The sequence below is a fragment of the Blastomyces dermatitidis genome (genome assembly GCF_000003525.1).
Source record: "Blastomyces dermatitidis ER-3 genomic scaffold supercont1.2, whole genome shotgun sequence".
Lineage (NCBI taxonomy): Eukaryota > Fungi > Ascomycota > Eurotiomycetes > Onygenales > Ajellomycetaceae > Blastomyces > Blastomyces dermatitidis.
This window is the reverse complement of record NW_025544775.1, coordinates 5,403,849-5,422,373: the sequence shown is the minus strand read 5'-3', so window position 1 is coordinate 5,422,373 and position 18,525 is coordinate 5,403,849. Positions and strand designations below refer to the sequence as shown.

The 18,525-nt window shown below is 47.8% G+C and overlaps 7 protein-coding genes across 7 annotated transcripts; 4 read left to right on the top strand and 3 right to left on the bottom strand.

Moving 5' to 3' along the window:
* Positions 1–283: 283 nt before the first annotated feature.
* Positions 284–1,176, top strand: BDCG_01995 (uncharacterized protein; the record flags this gene model as incomplete). Its single annotated transcript, XM_045417546.1, has 2 exons — positions 284–543; positions 750–1,176. The coding sequence occupies 2 exons, from the start codon at positions 284–286 to the stop codon at positions 1,174–1,176; spliced, it is 687 nt and encodes a 228-aa protein (XP_045274329.1).
* BDCG_01994 (SNF7 family protein) lies at positions 831–2,899 on the bottom strand. The gene is made up of 3 exons (XM_045417545.1): positions 2,542–2,899; positions 2,039–2,402; positions 831–1,943 (listed from the first exon to the last, which is right to left on the bottom strand). The coding sequence occupies exons 1-3, from the start codon at positions 2,682–2,684 to the stop codon at positions 1,722–1,724; spliced, it is 729 nt and encodes a 242-aa protein (XP_045274328.1). The 5' UTR covers positions 2,685–2,899; the 3' UTR covers positions 831–1,721.
* Positions 2,900–2,933: 34 nt separating this feature from the next.
* Positions 2,934–5,924, top strand: BDCG_01993 (ribosome biogenesis ATPase RIX7). Its single transcript, XM_045417544.1, has 3 exons — positions 2,934–3,188; positions 3,299–3,547; positions 3,623–5,924. Exons 1-3 carry the CDS (start codon positions 3,132–3,134, stop codon positions 5,570–5,572), a joined length of 2,256 nt encoding a protein of 751 aa, XP_045274327.1. The 5' UTR covers positions 2,934–3,131; the 3' UTR covers positions 5,573–5,924.
* Positions 4,362–8,385, bottom strand: BDCG_01992 (ribosome biogenesis protein ERB1). The gene has a single exon (XM_045417543.1). It carries the CDS (start codon positions 8,289–8,291, stop codon positions 5,913–5,915), a length of 2,379 nt encoding a protein of 792 aa, XP_045274326.1. The 5' UTR covers positions 8,292–8,385; the 3' UTR covers positions 4,362–5,912.
* Positions 8,386–8,416: 31 nt separating this feature from the next.
* On the top strand, positions 8,417–11,313 carry BDCG_01991 (C6 finger domain-containing protein). The gene is made up of 3 exons (XM_045417542.1): positions 8,417–8,614; positions 8,678–9,662; positions 9,729–11,313. Exons 2-3 carry the CDS (start codon positions 9,554–9,556, stop codon positions 10,859–10,861), a joined length of 1,242 nt encoding a protein of 413 aa, XP_045274325.1. The 5' UTR covers positions 8,417–8,614; positions 8,678–9,553; the 3' UTR covers positions 10,862–11,313.
* A 2,062-nt stretch (positions 11,314–13,375) lies between these two features.
* BDCG_01990 (uncharacterized protein) lies at positions 13,376–17,894 on the top strand. The gene is made up of 3 exons (XM_045417541.1): positions 13,376–14,442; positions 14,513–14,614; positions 14,769–17,894. Exon 3 carries the CDS (start codon positions 14,820–14,822, stop codon positions 15,054–15,056), a length of 237 nt encoding a protein of 78 aa, XP_045274324.1. The 5' UTR covers positions 13,376–14,442; positions 14,513–14,614; positions 14,769–14,819; the 3' UTR covers positions 15,057–17,894.
* On the bottom strand, positions 13,637–18,446 carry BDCG_01989 (uncharacterized protein). Its single transcript, XM_045417540.1, has 3 exons — positions 18,073–18,446; positions 17,833–18,004; positions 13,637–17,767 (listed from the first exon to the last, which is right to left on the bottom strand). The coding sequence occupies exons 1-3, from the start codon at positions 18,237–18,239 to the stop codon at positions 16,712–16,714; spliced, it is 1,395 nt and encodes a 464-aa protein (XP_045274323.1). The 5' UTR covers positions 18,240–18,446; the 3' UTR covers positions 13,637–16,711.
* Positions 18,447–18,525: the final 79 nt, after the last annotated feature.

The following is an 18,525-nucleotide window of genomic DNA, read 5'->3' as shown; positions in this document are numbered from 1 at the left end:
AACCATGATTTTTTTTTGGTGTACTATACATATATACCACCCAGCTTAAATAGAATTTCGAATTTTGAGAATCAATTGGACGAGATAGTACATATAATACCCTCCAAGTTAATTCTTTGCACTGGTTATTTGGAAATAAATATATTTGCAATTTCTGACGTCATCAGCAAACATCCCCTGCAAAAATTAACCTACCTTGGACCCGGTAACGAAGCCAACACAAAAGCTCATTAACATAATTTACGCTTCCTTCCAATGCCACATACTCCAGCTAGAGATCAAAATGTCCCATCACGATCACGATCACGATCATGGCCATAGTCATGGCCACGATGACCACCACGACCACGACCATTCCTCCGACATTACCCCCGCACTTCAATCGAATCTCTACCAGCAAATCGACTTCGATGGTATCATCACCCTCAACGAGACAGAGTCCAAATCTGGCGCGGCCATCGTGAAAAAGACATGGGCGCAACGGTTAGATGAGAAACCGGAGCTGGAGAGCGATGTCGATGAGCAATTGCTCATGTATATCCCGTGCGTTCGACTTCCTGTCCTACCTTCACCTTTTTTACCCCTCCACCCTCTCCAAAAATATGAAAAAGAAAAAAAGAAAAAGAGAAAAGAGAAAAGGAAAAAAAGAATGAACAGCGAGGGGAAATACATCCTTTCTCGAACCCCGAGCCAACAACCACAACCAAGAATGTATATATGAATTCCAAAACTAACCCCATCCTCCGCAGCTTCACCGGCCAAACAAAACTCCACTCCCTCATCCTCTACTCGGCCCCAACCCCCTCCGCCCCCAAAACCATAAAACTCTTCCGCAACAGACCAGATCTCGACTTCTCCACCGCCGCAGATCTAATCCCAGCCCAAACCCTCTCTGTCCCCCAAACACTCACCGGTCCAACCTCAGACGTGATCGAGATCCCTCTCAACAGAGCGCAGTTCAACACCACGACGTCCATCACGCTGTTCTTCGAGGACAACTGGAGCGATGGCGAGGAGGAGGTGACGCGCGTTTCGTACATTGGGTTTAAGGGGCAGCATATGGCACTGAATAGGGAGCCCGTGACGTTTTTGTATGAGGCTGCGGCGAATCCGAGGGATCATGTTGCTATTCAGGGCGTGCAGGGCGTGGGAAGGACGATTGGGCCTGGGAGATAAGGACTTTTAATCCCAGTGAATTTTGGATGTCAGTGGGACTGAAGGGAAGGCTTTTGCGTGATTTCTAATGACGTTATGTGGTATATGATTGTATGTATATCTGGCACGTCTTCTTCTCTTCTTGCAGTTATGAGTACTAGTTATTGTATTCTTTCTTGTGCAGAGGAAGTGTAGCAATGTATATGTCCTGCAAATCACCTATGGGTGATTGTTTATGTATGATGCGGAATCATCTCCGGGTAAAATAAGGTTGAAATGCCAGACATGAAGAACACATAGAACCTGCTGAGCTGTGAGCCATTTCAGCACATATAAGAACCAAATACTAAAAATAAAAATTTAAATTTAAATTATCAGCCATCAGCAATATATGAAGAATGTTCCCAAACATATGCCGCTCTATAATAATCTAGAAAATACCCCCAAAGTCACAGAAAAGGGGTTGAACTATGTAGATAAATGCCATATGACGCCTAGGTGAAATCGCTATGCACGACCAAAAGTGAACAATGAGACGAAGTAAAAGCAAAAAAAAACAAAAACAACTAAGCCTCCATTGGCACAGCCGCTCTTGCCTTTGCCCTGGCTTTAGCACGCTGTTTGGCTTTCTCTTGCTTTTCCTGCTCTGTCTCCTCGGGCAGCGCTGACGTGGGCACATTCGGAAGACTGATTGGCCCAGAAATCTCCTGCTCCATCGCCTCGAGCTCGTCTTCTACCTCGTCCTCGTCTTGGTTGGACATTTGGCCACCCAACATGCGGCTGACTTCCTGGTGATAGTTCACATGTATTAGCAAAATATGGGCCACACCCGACAAAATAGGGAATAAATCAGATATATATTAAAGAAGTACAAAAAACAAACCTCCTGATACGCTCTGGCCTCCTCTGTATCGCCCATCAGCTTCTCCACCGCTTCCAGGCCCCCCATCTCCTTATGGATGGTCTGTAGCACCTTGGTCCCCTGACTCAGCCCAAAGAGCACATCCTTCTGCACTAGGGCAAACTCGACACTTCCTGTTAACCGCTCGAGTTGATCGAGTTGCGCATCTGTTTTTGCCAATAGGGACTGTTGATACTTCTTACGGCGGAGAGCGAGCAAGGCGCGTGGCCGGTCGTTGCGGGCAAGGCATTCTCGCGCGATTTGGGTTTCGCGGTCTGTCAGAGTGGTGATGCGCTTTTGGTATTGGTGGAGTTTGTCGCGTTGGTTTTTTAGGTCGAGGATTGCTCTGCAGGGTGGTGGGTTAGGTTAACTTCATAGATCAGGGGGTTGTATATCTGGAGTGCTGGGAGGCTTGGAATCTGCGGGGAAGCCCCTGTTCATTGAGGGAGTAATGCGGGTGTATGTTCGGGAAGGCAATGACATACCTATCCTGAGCGGATATTTTATGAGAACTGGAGGTGTTACCCATTGTCGTAGCATTCTCCTTGCTGTGGTAAAGAAGATCTTTTGGCCTTGTTCGATTGAGGTCAGTTGCCCAAGCTGCAACCTGTTGGATGACATACCTCATACGGCGATACTGTTGGTAATACTAATACAGAGCATAATACATAGCGTGCTTAAACAAGGCAAAACTAGTGTAATTGGACGTATTTTTCATTTTGTCTGTCAGATTGATAAGATAAGATCGCAATTATAATCATGTGATAGTAATCGTAGATTGTCCGATATGTGGCTCAAAATCAATTAAAATATAAATATCAATATAGATATAGATAAGTCTCATATGCTTATTGTCTCAAAGTAATAAAAATACAAGTGCTTCTCCAGACGAAAGCCATAGAAGTGTGAAAATGCACGTCACGTGACTGAGCCATTGATACCGGGCTATCATTCTTCCACAATCATCGAAATCCCTACCGAGATCTTATTTTATAGGCACATTTCAGCGGGCGACGACGAGCTCTTCGCGAGAAAAATAAGAAGGAAGAACCTAGGACCGCCTCGTTCTTGTAGGATGGCTCCGAGAAATCGTGGCAGCAGACCAACGCTCGGACATGGTCTTGACAAGGAGGTGTGTTCGGGAGGCTCCCAAATATCCTTTTTTGTCACCCTAACAGCTGTATATACATATATATATATGTGACCCGCAAGTGCTGATTCGACTCACCTGTCGCAAACAAGGTTTACCAAATAGTGCGCAAGATTGCCGATGATCTCCAATTGGAAGGGGAAAATGTACGCTTAACCCTGCCGTTTGTCTACGACCGGATAAAACGGTCAAATTCTAGTCTCAATCGGAGAGGGAAAAAATTGCTAGAAGACAGTATCGAACGGGTACTGGAGGTAGTCAAAACAGATGTGCTTGGTGATGGGGATTCAGATTCGGTTAATGGAGATTTCGAAGGACTCGAAGAGAAGGATGCCATTTTGGTAGGCTTCCTTGTGCTTTAAAAAAAAAAAAGTTCTACCGGAGCGGTATAGGAGGGGATTGCTGACAGCATCAAGGATTCTAATCGCATGAATAAGAGTATCGTGGGAATGTGGGGCACACAAGCAAAGATGCCAACAATACCGAAGAAAATAACGGATATGGCGGAGGTTGATTCAGCATCGTCAGCCCCCACCGCTGCGGCAAGTAAGAGACGACAGGCTGGAGGGGAATCACAGGCTAAGAGAAGAAAGGCGGAAAGCAGCATTGACAGGTCACCTCCTACCCACGTAAATTTGGCGGACCTAGGCGGAGTAGACGATGTAATTCAGGAACTCGAAGACCTTATTGTTTTACCCATGACTCGCCCTCAAGTCTACTCCTCGTCGAAGGTGCAACCTCCGCGCGGGGTATTACTTCACGGCCCGCCTGGTTGCGGTAAAACCATGATTGCCAATGCTTTTGCAGCGGAGTTAGGTGTGCCGTTTATCGCAATATCCGCGCCGTCGATAGTTTCGGGTATGTCTGGAGAATCCGAGAAGGCGCTACGGGAACATTTCGATGAGGCAAAGAAAGTTGCGCCGTGCCTCATCTTTATTGATGAAATCGATGCAATCACCCCCAAGCGCGAGAGCGCTCAGAGGGAAATGGAAAAACGTATCGTTGCGCAGCTACTTACTTGCATGGATGACTTGGCTCTGGAAAAAACGGACGGGAAACCTGTGATTGTATTAGCAGCTACGAATCGACCTGACAGCCTGGATGCTGCACTGCGACGAGGCGGGAGATTTGACAAGGAGATCAATCTTACCGTTCCCAGCGAGCCTGTGAGAGAGCAGATTCTACGGGCTCTCACAAAGGATATGAACCTTGCAGATGATCTGGACTTCAAACTCCTGGCAAAGAGAACTCCTGGATTTGTCGGTGCTGACCTAAACGACCTCGTTTCCACAGCAGGAGCGGCTGCTATAAAACGATACATTGAACTCCTGAAATCACATACAGGCGACGAAATGGAAATAGAAAACACAGCAAATGACGCTGATGGTGACAAGAGTACGAAGATCAGCCCTAAAATCCTTGAACTCCGCCGCCTCATCAAACACGCCCGAGAAACCCCTCTTCACTCCGAATCCCAAACCATATCTGTCTCCAACACGGATTTCTTCACCGCCCTTCCTAAAATTCAACCCTCCTCCAAGCGCGAAGGCTTCGCCACCATCCCAGACACAACATGGGCAGACATCGGCGCCCTAGGCGGCATCCGTGACGAACTCGCCACCGCGATTGTCGAACCAATCCGCAACCCAGACATCTACGCCCGCGTCGGCATCACTGCCCCAACAGGCGTCCTACTTTGGGGCCCGCCAGGCTGCGGAAAGACCCTCCTCGCCAAAGCAGTCGCCAACGAGTCTCGCGCCAATTTCATCAGCGTTAAGGGCCCCGAACTGCTGAATAAATACGTAGGTGAATCCGAACGCGCCGTGCGCCAGGTCTTCGTGCGCGCTCGCTCCTCGGTCCCCTGCGTCATTTTCTTCGATGAGCTCGACGCTCTCGTGCCGCGCCGTGACGATACGCTCTCCGAAGCCTCCGCGCGCGTCGTCAATACCCTTCTCACCGAGCTCGATGGGCTGGGCAGCGCGCGACAGGGCATTTATGTCATCGCTGCTACGAATCGGCCGGATATCATTGACCCGGCTATGCTACGGCCTGGCCGCTTGGAGACGCTGCTGTTTGTAAATCTGCCTACTGCAGATGAGCGGGTTGAGATTCTGCAGACGCTGTTGCGGAAAATGCCGATTGAGTTCTCTGATGATATCAAAGAGTTGGCGAGGTCGTGTGAAGGGTTTAGCGGTGCTGATCTGGGGTCGTTGCTGCGCAGAGCTGGTTATTCTGCTATCAAGCGGCGGGATACGATACGTTTCGAAGACTTTGTGGCGGCGAAGGCTGGTATTAGGCCGAGTGTGTCGGATCTGAAGAAATATGAGAGGTTAAGGAGAGATTGGGAAGGTGGGAATGTTCTTTAGATATTGAAAACTTTGCTGGAAAGGCTTCACTTCTGCTTGAATTGATGAACCCATATTCCCCGATGGAGATTACCATTGTGAGTTTCACTTGTCAGGCAGTAATATATAGAAATGTAAATAGAAGGATAGGTCTGGTCTGGGAAGATTCCGGTTTGTAATTAAAATGATTTTTCATTCGCGGGACTCTAAAAACATTTTATTGTATCTATATTAGAAGGACATGAAAACTAGCCAAAACAAGAAAAAACAAAAAAAAGATGGCTTGCTTCGTGGAAAAACCGGAACCCAATAACACAAGGAGCTCGAGGGCCATATCATGCATGATACACAACAGAATCTCCTACATCCACAACCGACATGTTCCATCCGCGCCCGCACTGACACACCATGCTTCCCTTGGATGCCAATCTAGATCCAAAACTCCCAATTCTCCCGTGACCTTATGGCCACGGAGAACCTTCAACGGAACAATGCTTGCATTACTCAAAAGATCACCCGTGACACTTCCATGGAAAATCTGGAGAGAGCCGTCATCACTTGCATCCGCAAATAGCGGATGGTGGGCATGATAGCGCACAGCACGGATGGCTTTCTGGTGATAACGGAGCGTTTTGTACGGACGTTGGGAGAGGTCGACGTCATGCCAGAGGAGGCGTCGATCGTAGGAGCCAACAATTAGATTGTCGCCACCAGAGGTGGTAGAGGAGGTTGGATGGATGTCAAATGAAGAAATCCACCGGGCACCTGGCTGGAGGATCTTGACGAGGGTCTGGCGCGAAAGATCGTACGCGCGGATGGTGCGCTGGTTTGCGACGAAGAGGATGGGTTTGGACGGGTGGAAATGGGCAGTTTGAGGTGGCCCGCCGCCCTTCAGACGACGGCGGAAAGGGTGCTGGGTAAGGTGTTTGGAAAGGGTGTGAATTGCTATCGCGAGAGAAACGGGGGTGGCTGTGCCTGGGCATACGGTCACGAAATAATCACCGCGGCGGTGCCAGGAGAGAGACTTGGCTGTGTAACCAAGCGAGATAACTGCCTGGACCCCGGAGTCGAGAAGGGAGGGTGAAGGGCGAGTCCACTGGACAGGCGTCTTCTTCGTGCTACCGGCGGAGGCTGACGTAACTGTCTTCGCATATCCCCATCCGGCATCAACAATCTCAAGGCTGGACTTCTCCAGCTCTGGGTCAAGTATAGGAGGTACAATAAGGTGAATGCTGTCTCCCGTGGCAGCCGCTAAAACAACGGCATCTTTCCCAGGTCTCCATCGGACAACGTTGATAGGGTCCTCATCGCTCAACTTCACAGACCAGACCTGGCGGCCAGTAAGAAGTTCCCACACACGGACGGTACTGTCATCACCACCGCTCGCAAGCCACACTCCAGTTGGGTCAACAGCCAGGGTCCGAACCCGTCCCCGGTGTCCACGGAATAAAGTGGAGCAGGTAGAAGGGAAAGGTTTCAGCTCTTCCGGGCTAGGTAGCTTGGGAAGTAAACTTTCGGGGTCGATATTCAGCTTACTCCTCCTAACTCTGGGGGCCAAATACAAATCAAGACAGCGCTCGAATTTCTCCTTGACAAATGACTCATAACCAGGAACTTTTCGAAGGGCATCATGATCAGTCGGTAGGTACTCTCTCTCACGATCCTCTGGGTCTGTATTCAACCATTCGGCCTTCTCCTTTGCATCAGGTAGGTACTCCGGTGGTGGATGGTAGCTTTCTTCATAACCAGGGGGAGGAAGCTTAGGGGCAGGTATATGCATGGGATGGTCTGCCCGTGGGGTCTCATTGGCCCAGAGGTCGTACGTCTGCACCCCTTCCTCCGCTTCATCTTCTTCGGCTGGTGGCTTATAGGGAAGTATCCGTCCTTCCCTAATTGCCTTGACTAACTTCATCACCCGCTTAGCCTCATGTTTCGAAGGGACAAATCGCCTTTTCGGCTCTGGTGCGGCGCTCAGTGGCATAACTTCCAACTTGCTAGTGAAGTACTCGATAGTTGGCTGGTAAGGGTCGTAGCCATCTTCGGTGATTTCGTTCATTTGCACCTTGCGCAGCAGCTCCAATTCATCTTGACTCAATTCCAAAGGTTTTCCGGTAGAAGGGTCAGTTAGGCCAGTAAAGCCTTTGGGAAGCTCAATGCTATCCAGTAACACATCAAGAGCCTGTCCCTTTGCCGGTCGCATTATTCTTTTGCCATTGATGTTATAGCCAATGTGTGGGTATTGGTCGTAGAAGGAGAGCGGGATATTCCCAATGGTATTTGCATTTTCGTCCGCTTCAGAGTAATCTGAGTTATCGTCTGGGTTGATTTCATCGTAGATATACCGCTCGTTTCCATTGGCATCCTTCGTAACTCGGTAATTGGGTTTATCGTCATCGTCTTCATCACCCTCAAACGCAAAGCCTCCGTCCGATGCGGCATGCTCGCCCCGAACAACGATGTCGACGCCTCGGTCTGGCTTTGATTTTCCACTAACAGGCTTGGACTCAATATCCGAGGGAACTTCATCGCTGTCAAATTCATCTTCATCTTCCTCGTCATCGTCACTGGTGAGGTCGTCGATCAATTCTATCTCCGAATCGCTACTCTGCTCAAGATCAGAGTCGCCGGAGATCCCATCCAGAGTGTCCAGATTGAGCTCGTCCCCAGAGACCACTCCAGGCTCCTCACCTAGATCTCTAGTGACTGCCTTGCGCTTTCTGGAACCTTTGGAGCCGTCCATTGTGAACAATTGCTATCGATATGTGAACGTGTGAAGCAGCGTCGCAAGGCTCATGCAATGGAGCTTGTTTGAACTTTTTTTTGTTAGCGCGAGAAATCAAGCGCCAATGAGTTTTTGTATCGGTAGATAATAATTCCGGTTCCGGTTACCCAGGGATGATTATATAAGGAAACCTCGAATCCCTTAATTAAGTTAACTAACTTAACTATAACTAGTTACTTATATTAACCACGGATTAATGTTAGCTTAATAATAATAATATACAAGTCGAGTCATCCACCGGCCCCGCTAGCAGCCGACGGGATAATAAATACTATTGCATTGTTAGTCCCGTTTCCTCTGTCGCTGGTTTGCCTATTGCCTAACCCTTCTGAAATCCTGGGAAGGGCTGTGCGGCTGGCGGCGGTCACGTGGCTCGCCGTGTTCCACATTTAGATTTCAGCATTTCCTCATCGGGCGCTCCTTAACCCTAACGCCAGGGGGCCAAACCAACCGCGACATTATTAACTAAGTTATTTATTTAACTATTATTATTATTTTGTCCAGGCTCTTTTAATAATAACGAGTTGGCGAGTGAATCCCTCCTCTCCTCTCCTCTCCTCAACCAGGTATTTTTAAGCTATTCTTAATTTAGCCTGTTTCGGGGCCGTTATTGGAAAGCAATCAAGTTCGAGTTCCATTAATAGGATATAGAGCAACGGTTGCATTTGCGCTTCTCCAGTCCGGCAGTGGATCCCAGGGATCCCAGGGATAATATATGGCTAGCACAGCACCTACATGGTTTACTCAACTGATGGAATGCAGGGGAGATGTTCCACCCTGGCATTGCTCATTCGCTATCATCGTGATGAAACTGAACCCTCGGGACGAAATTCATTGCAGAGACGAATATCGTGCCATATTGTGAACAGGGCCAAGACACCTTGCTTACATACATTACACATTATTACACCTTCCTTGACTGATGGCTGGAAACCTCGTCCCGGCAAATTCAAGTGAAGACGGTAATGATATCGGTACAGCTGAGTTTAGGCAAACCAGGTCGATCCTTAATGATGTGGCTTATTAGGAAGGGTAAGGCGCAAACCTCTAGCCGGCGAACAACTTGGCGAGTTTCTCCAGAGTAAGTTTACTGGCTGGAGCCCTAGATTTGAAATATCTTTCTTCATTTTTAGAGAGTAAGGCTTTGGGATGTCACAAAACTGTATATAATCCGTCGCCTTCCCTTTAGTTTTGATTCGGGATTTTCCTTTTCCTCCATAATGGCAGCCATTGCAGAAATAAGAATGTCGCTCTCACGTAATCCTTCAGCCGGCCCTATGACGAAATCAAGCGTTTCTCGCAAGAGGCATGCCGCTTGTGATGAATGTAGTAAGTCTTACAAATCGCCCTACAACAGCATATTGATGTTTCCTCATTAATGATGAGAGATATCAGGACAGCGGAAGTTGAAATGCTCTGGCGAAGCCGGCGGCTGTAGTCGATGCGTGAAGCAGAACCTATACTGCCATTACTCTATCCAGAAACCGATGGGCCGCCCGCCAAAGTCCAGGGTGCGACAGGAAGATGCACATACCGCAGTTATTGCACCACAATTTCCTGATTATTCACGATTTGTTCCTGGGATGGTACAGGCGCCGCCAGTCCCTGGAGCTGCCATGGACACTCCATATACCTCATATATGATGTCACCAAGCCTAAGTGTCTCTAGCAACCCGATGTACGGGGAACAGGGTGACGGACAGGCTTCCATCCAAGTACCATCTTCGCCTTATCCAACACCACCATCTTACTCGCACTCCTCCAGCATCGACGTGTTCACCCCACCAACGACGTCAACTCCTTTCCCGCTAGGTTCGGTCCCCGTAACAAGCCCTGAAGTGTACCGGCAAGTACAACCTCTCGCGCCATGCTCATGTGTCTCCTATATGTATCTATGTCTCAACTCTCTGTCCACGATCACTTGCTTTCCGCCCTCATCGCAAACCTTATCTACGCTTTACAACGCAGCACGTAATGCCAGAGGGGTCATATACTGTGAAATATGCCCCCAGGCCTTCCACAGCTCCGTGCAGAATCTGATGATACTTGGAAGCCTTCTCAACGTGATCGGGGACACCTGGTTCAAGATCTCCCAAATGGACGCGGAGCAATTGGGTAGAGACGTCCTCTCCCCATCCTTCATTGCCTCTCTACCTTCAGACCCCGGCGAGCGACAGCGGCGGTGGAAGCGATGGCTGCGCCATGTTGTCAGGCATGCAGTAATCGGCAGCGCTGTTACTCCTATGGTTGATTCTGTTCAAGAGGAGAGCGCAGAAAGCCCTAGCCTGCTCACTCTGATCGAGGAGCTGGAGACTAGGCAGCGGTTGTGGCACGCCCAGCCCAGACCCCCGTCTGCGTGCCGAGGGGGAACAGGAGCGGGAGCGGGAGTGTTCAGGACGAGCGGTGACCAGCCCGCAGGTGAGGCTGACCGACAGCAAGATGCCGAATATTGGTGTACCCGCACAGCAGGTACAGCCAGGCAGGTGATAGAGCGGTTTGAGTTCAGTGACGAAGAGATGATGGGATGATTTTGTGCTTTCGTGGTTTTTCTCTCTTACTTTACTTTCTATTTGTTTTCCTTCATATTACTTTATTCTGGGCATTTATTTCTCTTGCTTCTGAGCTCCTGCTACGAAAGATTATTGGTAGATAGGCATTTCCTGGGCATTTGATGTTTTCTTGTTTCTCTTTTTCTTTGCCCTTTTTTTCTTTCCTTTATCCATTTCCCTCCGAGCTTTTACCTGATAACCCGCCAAAAACATAGACGGCATGCGTATGTTTTCTTTTGTTCGCGTTTTCCTCTTCCCTCGTCTACCCTTGGTTTTCAGAAGGATCTTCTGTAGCTATTTTCTCCCTACCTTGACGTACATATAGTTAGTAAGTGACCTTTGTATCGTGTGCAACCTAGCGAATCTATAAATCTACTTTGCCATGGAACTTTAGCCACATAATTTATGTACATGTAGCATACAACAGAGCCGAAAGATAAGGGGAAGTTCGGCGAAACTGTAAAAACAAGGCTCCCTCGGCCTTACAGAGGGCTCACTGGACAGCGTCCATACCCTCGCCCAGGGAATATCAGTCAATGACGCCGAGTAAGGATAAAGATATGGCACTTCCATGGCCGTTCCAGAAGACCATGCAATCTTAGCGCCGCCATGCGTGTGTTTCTTCACAGTTAAGAGGCTAAATAAGTTAACCCTCTCTCTCCGTACGATATCTCCGACCTTCTAGCGCGATCACACTAGCTGCTACCCACAGACAGACACAAATAATAATAATAATAATACACACACGTATACACAACACTCCCTCTCCCCCCCACCCCCTGGGTCAGGAAGCTAACCCTTGTTTTCCCGGCCGCCAACGAGCTAGCAAGGCTCTTCGCTGGAAACCCACTTTGACAAGCTATTCATAGTGCCACAGCTTTAGCGGATCCATATAGGAGCAACAGCAACTCTGGTATCTCACTAAGCCGAGGAAAGTATGGAATGGACATACCAATCTGCCTATCTCCTAGGCTTCTTTCTGGAGAAGCGAATCGTGGCGGCGTTCAGGCCTCGTGCCACCTCTTCGATTCTTGAAACCCTAGCGAAAGTGGGAACCAACACCGTCAAGCCCCCCCCCCCCCCCAGAATCATGTCATGTCCGTGGACAAAATTTATCGAGCACCGAATGGCCGAATAGCCCGCGGATCCTGGCCGTTCGGACAAAGATACAGAGTAGATCAACCATGAATCGGACCCCGAATTCCGGAGTCCAGCAGCCGTTTGGCAAGCGTGAACTTTGTACAGTATATAATTAGTTAGCATTTTACTGCCGTACGTGAAACCCACGGCTATCCCGACGTAGCTCACGCCTGCTATACTCCGTAGTTCTGACAGTGTGAGATCTTGATCGGGGAGCTGGGAAAAATACGAGTGGCCCTAAGCTCCGAGGCCCGCCCAGCCGATCCGGCTTCCATTGAACTACCGGTATGGAATACGCTATACAGAGTATATGTATCTACATACATACCTCCGCCGTGGATAGATCTCCCGAACCTGCAAACCCGTTAACTCCATACCATATACGGAGTAGTAATAACTTAAATAGGCAGATCAATCTCACCGCTGAACCAAAACGGTGGCTTGCTTTTTTTTTTTTTTTTTTTTTTTTTTTTTTTTTTTTTTTGCGGCCCCCAAACTTTTTCGAAAACTCGCTCAAGGCTACCCTGATATCATTATGTTACCTCCTTTCCCTTGTTCTAAATGCCGGACATAAGGGGAGGTACCCGGTATTGCCGCTGTTGCGAGCTTTAATGCTAACGGCGTAAATATATTCTCATGATATTGCACTGAGTGGGGGGCGCCCGGATAGGTAGCGAGTCGGAGCAGCTCCTGACAGCAACTCCGAGATTGGCGGATAGAAAATAATTATAGCAACACAACATCTTCTCAACCCCCCCGCAATCAGGATCATTTACCTCTGTTTCTTTCCAAATCATTTGAGTGCTAATCGGTTGAGTAATAATAAGTAGTTATAGCGTTACGAGATTGGATCCTGCAAACGCCAACAAAAGAGCCTGTTCGGTGCACAAGTCAGTCATACACTTGTTTTGATCAATACAAGCAAAAATACAGATGATATTTTTGAAAATGAAAGAGTAATCAAGATTTGACTTTTCTAGTGTTTTTAGTGTCAATCAGAGGTGAAAAGTGAAGCTTCTCTAAAACTAAATGAGGTAAAAAGAATAGCTCTATTATTCTGCCCGTTCTTTTTGAACACGGCCAGAACTCTGTTCAAAAAGAACCGACTATCATTTCCTGTCAAGAACTGACTTATCGACTATCCGTAAAATAATTTCTATCTAGGCTTAAAAATGCCCAGATTGTGGCTGTTTATAGTTAGTTAACTAATCAGATTCAGATTATGTAATAATCAGGTTTAACAAGTTAGTTGAGGTCTAACCATATAAGGAAGGCCCTGCGGCTCTAAGTTCATGCCAAGCTTCGCACTGACCGGTTGCGGAAACGTTGCACGAACAGAGCGTAGTGGCTTATAATGGCTTACATCCATCAACTTACTGCGTACTACTAACGGACGGAGTACAGCGGAAGTGATTTCATTCCCAATGCAACTTCTTTCAAACCACAAATGATGACAGGGATAAGTTCACTCCAAGGGTCTGTCATTCTTCCTGCATATTCGCTCCGATATACGCCACTCATATTGTGGCCCTATGGCGGATATTTTACACTGAATTTAGATTTATGCTTTTTGTCGAACCCCCCTCCCCCACCCCAAAAGAGCCCCTGCATTGGCTTGTCCCGTCGCGTTTAAAATATTGTAGCTTGCTGCTCGTCTTTCCTCGAATCAGACGCTGAGATTGAGATTCACAACCTCGGTCTGGTCTTGCTTATCCGAACCGGGGTGGGTGAGGAGAGCCCTTCCTCCCTATCAGTCCAGTAAGCATCATCAGGGAGGAGGACGCCTGGACGTATTCAGCCCGATTATCCGCACAAAGCGAAGGTGGTTTGGCCTCCTTTGGTTGAAGGGTATTGCAGCTTTTAGTGCATGGCATGTTGAGAGGGGATGAAGAACTGACTAACTGGTTTTGCAAAAAGAAGCACATAAACAGGGGGATATGAATCTGATTTTGCAGCTCGATTCGATGCAGTGTAACAAGTCAAACCGGCCCGTTTGCAACAGACAGGCAACCTGTGTGCCGCTATACTATGTATGTATGTACGATTTGGTTCCACACTTGCGGGGTAAATGGTATGCAAGAGAAGGGCACGGTAAAACAGACCAGGTGATTTTGCTGCTAGTGAAAATCTAGCAGGAAGCTGAAATTCAAGTCTGCAAGATTCCGCTGCATCTCGAGTTGAAATGTTCTCAGAGAACAAACAAATACTTGCAGTCATGCATTCCACATGAACGCCCGTCCCAAGGTTCTTCCACACAATTAAAACATGGGAAAGGAGTCACAATGGCATTGATAGAGGTAGGGGGCCCCCAGGGAGAATATGTACTTTCTCCAATCCTGCGAATATCACAACTCTTAGATATCTACAGAGCTACATGTACATTATTACGTACATGTCATGAGAACGCGCTTCTTGCAAATGTAAGGTTGCAACCTTTTTCCCGAGTCGAAACTTGACATATGGACGTCAGAGCGCTAATTTTCTATCTAGATTGGAAAAACCAAAAATCCCCCCAATTGCTCAGAATTCCGTCGGACTGCTTTGAACAGGCATCTCAAAAGCACGCGTGTATCAGCCTAGAAATTCTGCAGTGTAAGCAGCTAGTGCCCAACTCCGCGATGATTCCGAAAAGAATCTCCACATCTTGCATCTAACCGTCTGTCAATAAATATTTATGGGACACCGAGGACTTCCTTTTGACACCCTTACCAGGATAGCTTGCTAACAAGCTCCAAACGCAAAAAAGTGAAAAGCCCCAAAACCAACCCAACATAAACCAGCCAAATAACCCCCCAGCATGAAATTCTCCCTGGTCGTCCTCTGCGTCCTTTCCACCGCCATAACGACAGCAACAGCTAAGAAGCGGTGGTATGGCACAGCCCCCTTCTGTAATGCCCGATGTCCCCGCGATGAGAAGCCATTTTGCGCGTCTACTTCCAACGATGACGGAACATGCCATGATCCGGAGTGTGCCCGCATGTCATCTGGGCAGTTCTGCGCCTTTGGGACTGTGAAACTGTGCTGTGAGGAGTGAAGAAGTTGGAGTTCCCGGGGTATAGGGATTGGGGTCGTATGATCTTTCCCGTCTGGTGGGATGTGTTTTGATAGTGGGGGGGATGGGAGGGGGGCAAGAGGTTGGAAGGGGGACGCGAGGGACATGAGCTGCCGGTTTGTTTGGCACATTCGGATCATCGAGGATAACTACTGCCTTGCCTTGTTCAATAGTCCAAAGCTAGCCTGACTTGTATGCAGGTATGATTATTAATGAATTGACCGCTATGTCGCAAGCAAAGATGAGAGGCGATTAAGAAAAGGCAAATGAAAATATCTCATGACTTGTTCTGAAATGGAGTGAAAATAACCACCAAGCAGTTTCTTCTAGCTAAAACTTTTTTTTTTTAAAGCCCCATTGTTACTATATATGACCGGATCGCCATGGATTTGTGTGCTGCGCTAAAAGTTTATTCTTTCCTTACAGGTCTTCCTCCACTGCCTAGATCAAATAAGCATGACCCTTGGTGATAGTTGCTTTTGTTTTTCAGCTGTCTTTCCAGTATATGTATGTATGGAAAACAATTAAAAACTAAATGAGAGTAACAACGAAAATAAGTAACTTAGCCCTAGTTTTTGGCTAAGAAAACTTGGGAACGAAGCAAGAAAAACAAAAAGGGTTACATGCGTGTTCTTCATCCGAGGGACTCGAGGATACTAGGAGCTACTATGGTGGTATCCAGATGCGAACGAAGCTAATGCAAAGCCCTCTTGAGAACGCGGGGATGTTATGGCTGATACCTCAAAGCCCGATTTTATTATTTCCATTTTACTAGTTATTCCAACAAATTTCATGATGTGGGGTTTGAAACTGGGTGGCTTCTAGCCTTTCTACGAGTTGGGTGGGGGCCAGAAAAGAAAAGGGAGGAAGAATGCTAGTTGGGTTTGAGTGCTAGCTCTGTTCTTTGCTTTTCTTTTTCCATCTATTTCTTGGCTTGTAGGGGAGTAAGGCTTTGAGGGGAAATAATGCCCTGGCGTTGAAAGGGAGGGATGGTGAGGACTGAGGGTTCAGGCTCCTTGTCGGGGTTGTTATCAGATTTTCCACCAATGCCAAGTGAAAACAACGAAGCATAATTCTTGCAAGTATTGAGAGATTGCTGATTTGACACACATCAAGGGTTGTGGCGAAGAACCTTGTCACAATATATTTGCAAAGAGAATGCTCTTATCTTAGGAATTTCAAGAGGGTTTTAGAATAAAACTGGAAAGGGCAAAGGGGATCTCATTGTTGAACAGTTTGTATTGTCATTTTAATTTTTGGTTTCCATTTCCGCATGATCACAATACCCGAAGTCTAGACGTCATGCGTGGGATATGCGCCAAGTTTCGTAGTGTCCAAGTAAAGGGTGAAAAATTATGCAGGCGAACAAAAATATTGTACAAGGCCGGTTGACACCCCCAAGCATAGATCTGCCGCGGGGCTGTCAAGGGGTTTTGCGCTTCTGTAGCGCTCGGGAAGTGGGACGCGAGTTTTATTGGGGGCCAAGTATCATTTCGGGTTCCGCTTTTATATTAATTCCCATAAAATATTATTATTAGAAGCAAAATACGGCGTCAGTGGTTGTGCTGCCAACGGCCAGAGAGGAAGGAGAGGCGAAGAGGGCATTATTGTTGTTCCAGGCACAAGATCTGCCCTCCTTACTCATCATCTTCATCATCATCAACGACATATCGATTTTTCTTCCTGGCAGGCGGTGATCCAACTTCAGGTTCAGCACTCTTCCGAAGGGTCTCCACTGGTGACCTTTTTGGTGAGGGCTCTCTCTTTGATGGTTTCTGTGGCGCTTCCTCATCAACTTCTCCTTCGGCATCGGCATCTCCGTCTTCAAATTCTTCTTCCTCTTCGTCTTCATCCTCCATAATCTCTGGTTCTTCATCGCTACCAACCAGGAAACCGTCATCTTCGTCATACTCATCTTCCCTTGTCCGTCCTCTTCGATCGTACTCATCTTCCTCATCGGAATATATCTCCCCGCGACGATTAGGTCTCCGTTTGGGTTTCTTTGCGCCACGGGCTCTGGTGGTCAACATATCATCGTCGCCTTCTAATCCAGCAACAGTGAGCCCACCTCCTCCGGTTCTATAGGAAATACCGACACGCCTTCCTCGGTCAAGATCACGGTCTGCGGCCAGCTGACGCTTACGATCTGCTCGCAATTTCTCACGCTCTGCAAGCTCAGCACGTTTCTTGGCCAATTCTGGGTCTTCAGCGACGTCAAACATGGTGACAGTGCCATCCGGGTTCTTTTTTGCACCCCTCGCAGCAGCTTCCAATGACTCTTTGAGCCGTTGGACAGCGTCGTCGGTTTCCACCGTTGTTGGGAGGACGCTTAGCGACGACGTAAGGTGAGAGGTAATACGGAACACTGAAGAAGCTTCAGCAGCTGCGCCGAGATAAGCGTGTGCATCCAACTCAGAATCGTAGTCAGTAGCTTTTCGCGCCTTGTTAGAACGAGCGAGCCTTTTAGATGGCATTCGATATTGCTCCTTTGGATTCGATGCAAGTTGGAGGGTCAATGAACCGTCTGACCAGCGGACAATCCGAGCATTCGATTGAAGCATCTCACCATCGTTTGGATCATAGCGCCAACAGAGGGATGTAGATGCTGAGTTAAAGGGCGGAGCAACATATGTTTCTGGGTTGAAGTCTTCGGACTCAATAGCGAGGAAATTTGGTATGGCCAAAGTGTAGACCTGCAGGAGCTGGTTTTAGTACAACATCTCACGGAAATAATATCTGATACAGAAAAGCACAGTACCTCTCCGTCTGTAGATTCTGGTTCTGGTACACGACTGAGACTCAGGTCCATGACGTTTAACGACTCCGTATAGTCCATTCCATCCTCATCCATGGGGGAGCCAAGCCGGTCATAGCGACCTTCGTCATCGCCAGAATCCAGTTCCTCATCATCGAGTCTCCGCGGCTTGTGCCTAATATATAGTTAGCTGCCGTTTCCTTTTCCTGGTAGTAAAACACAAGGGGAAAAAAATAAACGTACTCGTCAGGCTCTGATTCAGAACCAAAAAGGTCTGCGTCGTCGTCTCCGTTAATTTGCTCATCGTCAAAGTTCAAGGCGTCATTAGCTCCCCTTTCGGAGGCATCAGAAGCATGTTTTCGCTCGTTCTCCTCCGAAAGTTGACTTTGGTGATCGTCATCCGAAGACATGGCGAGGAAGCTAAAGGATAGCTCCTGCAGAGCTGAGTAGCTCTAACCCCTCTGCTTGCTGGAATATTTCAGATCCGAAAGAAAATTCAGGATCGCGGGTGTATTAGTCCACAATGTAGACTGTATTGACGCGAAAAAACGTTGTTTCAAAGGGAGAAGCAAGCTCGGATTGACTTATCCCCATCCCCGTCGTCAACTTGCGACAGAGAGAAAGTTGAGGTCAGGGGCGCTAAACCCGATATAGAAAGTCCCTTATCAATATCGGAAATAAGATAATCCGCCATGT

Coding starts and splice junctions, on each gene's coding strand:
- BDCG_01991 (XM_045417542.1), top strand. CDS start 9,554: ATGGCAGCCATTGCAGAAATAAGAATGTCGCTCTCACGTAATCCTTCA. Junction 9,663..9,728: donor TGCCGCTTGTGATGAATGTA/GTAAGTCTTACA, acceptor GAGAGATATCAG/GACAGCGGAAGTTGAAATGC.
- BDCG_01992 (XM_045417543.1), bottom strand. CDS start 8,291: ATGGACGGCTCCAAAGGTTCCAGAAAGCGCAAGGCAGTCACTAGAGAT.
- BDCG_01994 (XM_045417545.1), bottom strand. CDS start 2,684: ATGAGGTATGTCATCCAACAGGTTGCAGCTTGGGCAACTGACCTCAAT. Junction 2,403..2,541: donor AAAATATCCGCTCAGGATAG/GTATGTCATTGC, acceptor ACCACCCTGCAG/AGCAATCCTCGACCTAAAAA. Junction 1,944..2,038: donor AGGCCAGAGCGTATCAGGAG/GTTTGTTTTTTG, acceptor AACTATCACCAG/GAAGTCAGCCGCATGTTGGG.
- BDCG_01993 (XM_045417544.1), top strand. CDS start 3,132: ATGGCTCCGAGAAATCGTGGCAGCAGACCAACGCTCGGACATGGTCTT. Junction 3,189..3,298: donor GACATGGTCTTGACAAGGAG/GTGTGTTCGGGA, acceptor GTCGCAAACAAG/GTTTACCAAATAGTGCGCAA. Junction 3,548..3,622: donor AAGAGAAGGATGCCATTTTG/GTAGGCTTCCTT, acceptor GACAGCATCAAG/GATTCTAATCGCATGAATAA.
- BDCG_01989 (XM_045417540.1), bottom strand. CDS start 18,239: ATGTCTTCGGATGACGATCACCAAAGTCAACTTTCGGAGGAGAACGAG. Junction 18,005..18,072: donor TCTGAATCAGAGCCTGACGA/GTACGTTTATTT, acceptor ACTATATATTAG/GCACAAGCCGCGGAGACTCG. Junction 17,768..17,832: donor CAGAATCTACAGACGGAGAG/GTACTGTGCTTT, acceptor CAGCTCCTGCAG/GTCTACACTTTGGCCATACC.
- BDCG_01990 (XM_045417541.1), top strand. CDS start 14,820: ATGAAATTCTCCCTGGTCGTCCTCTGCGTCCTTTCCACCGCCATAACG.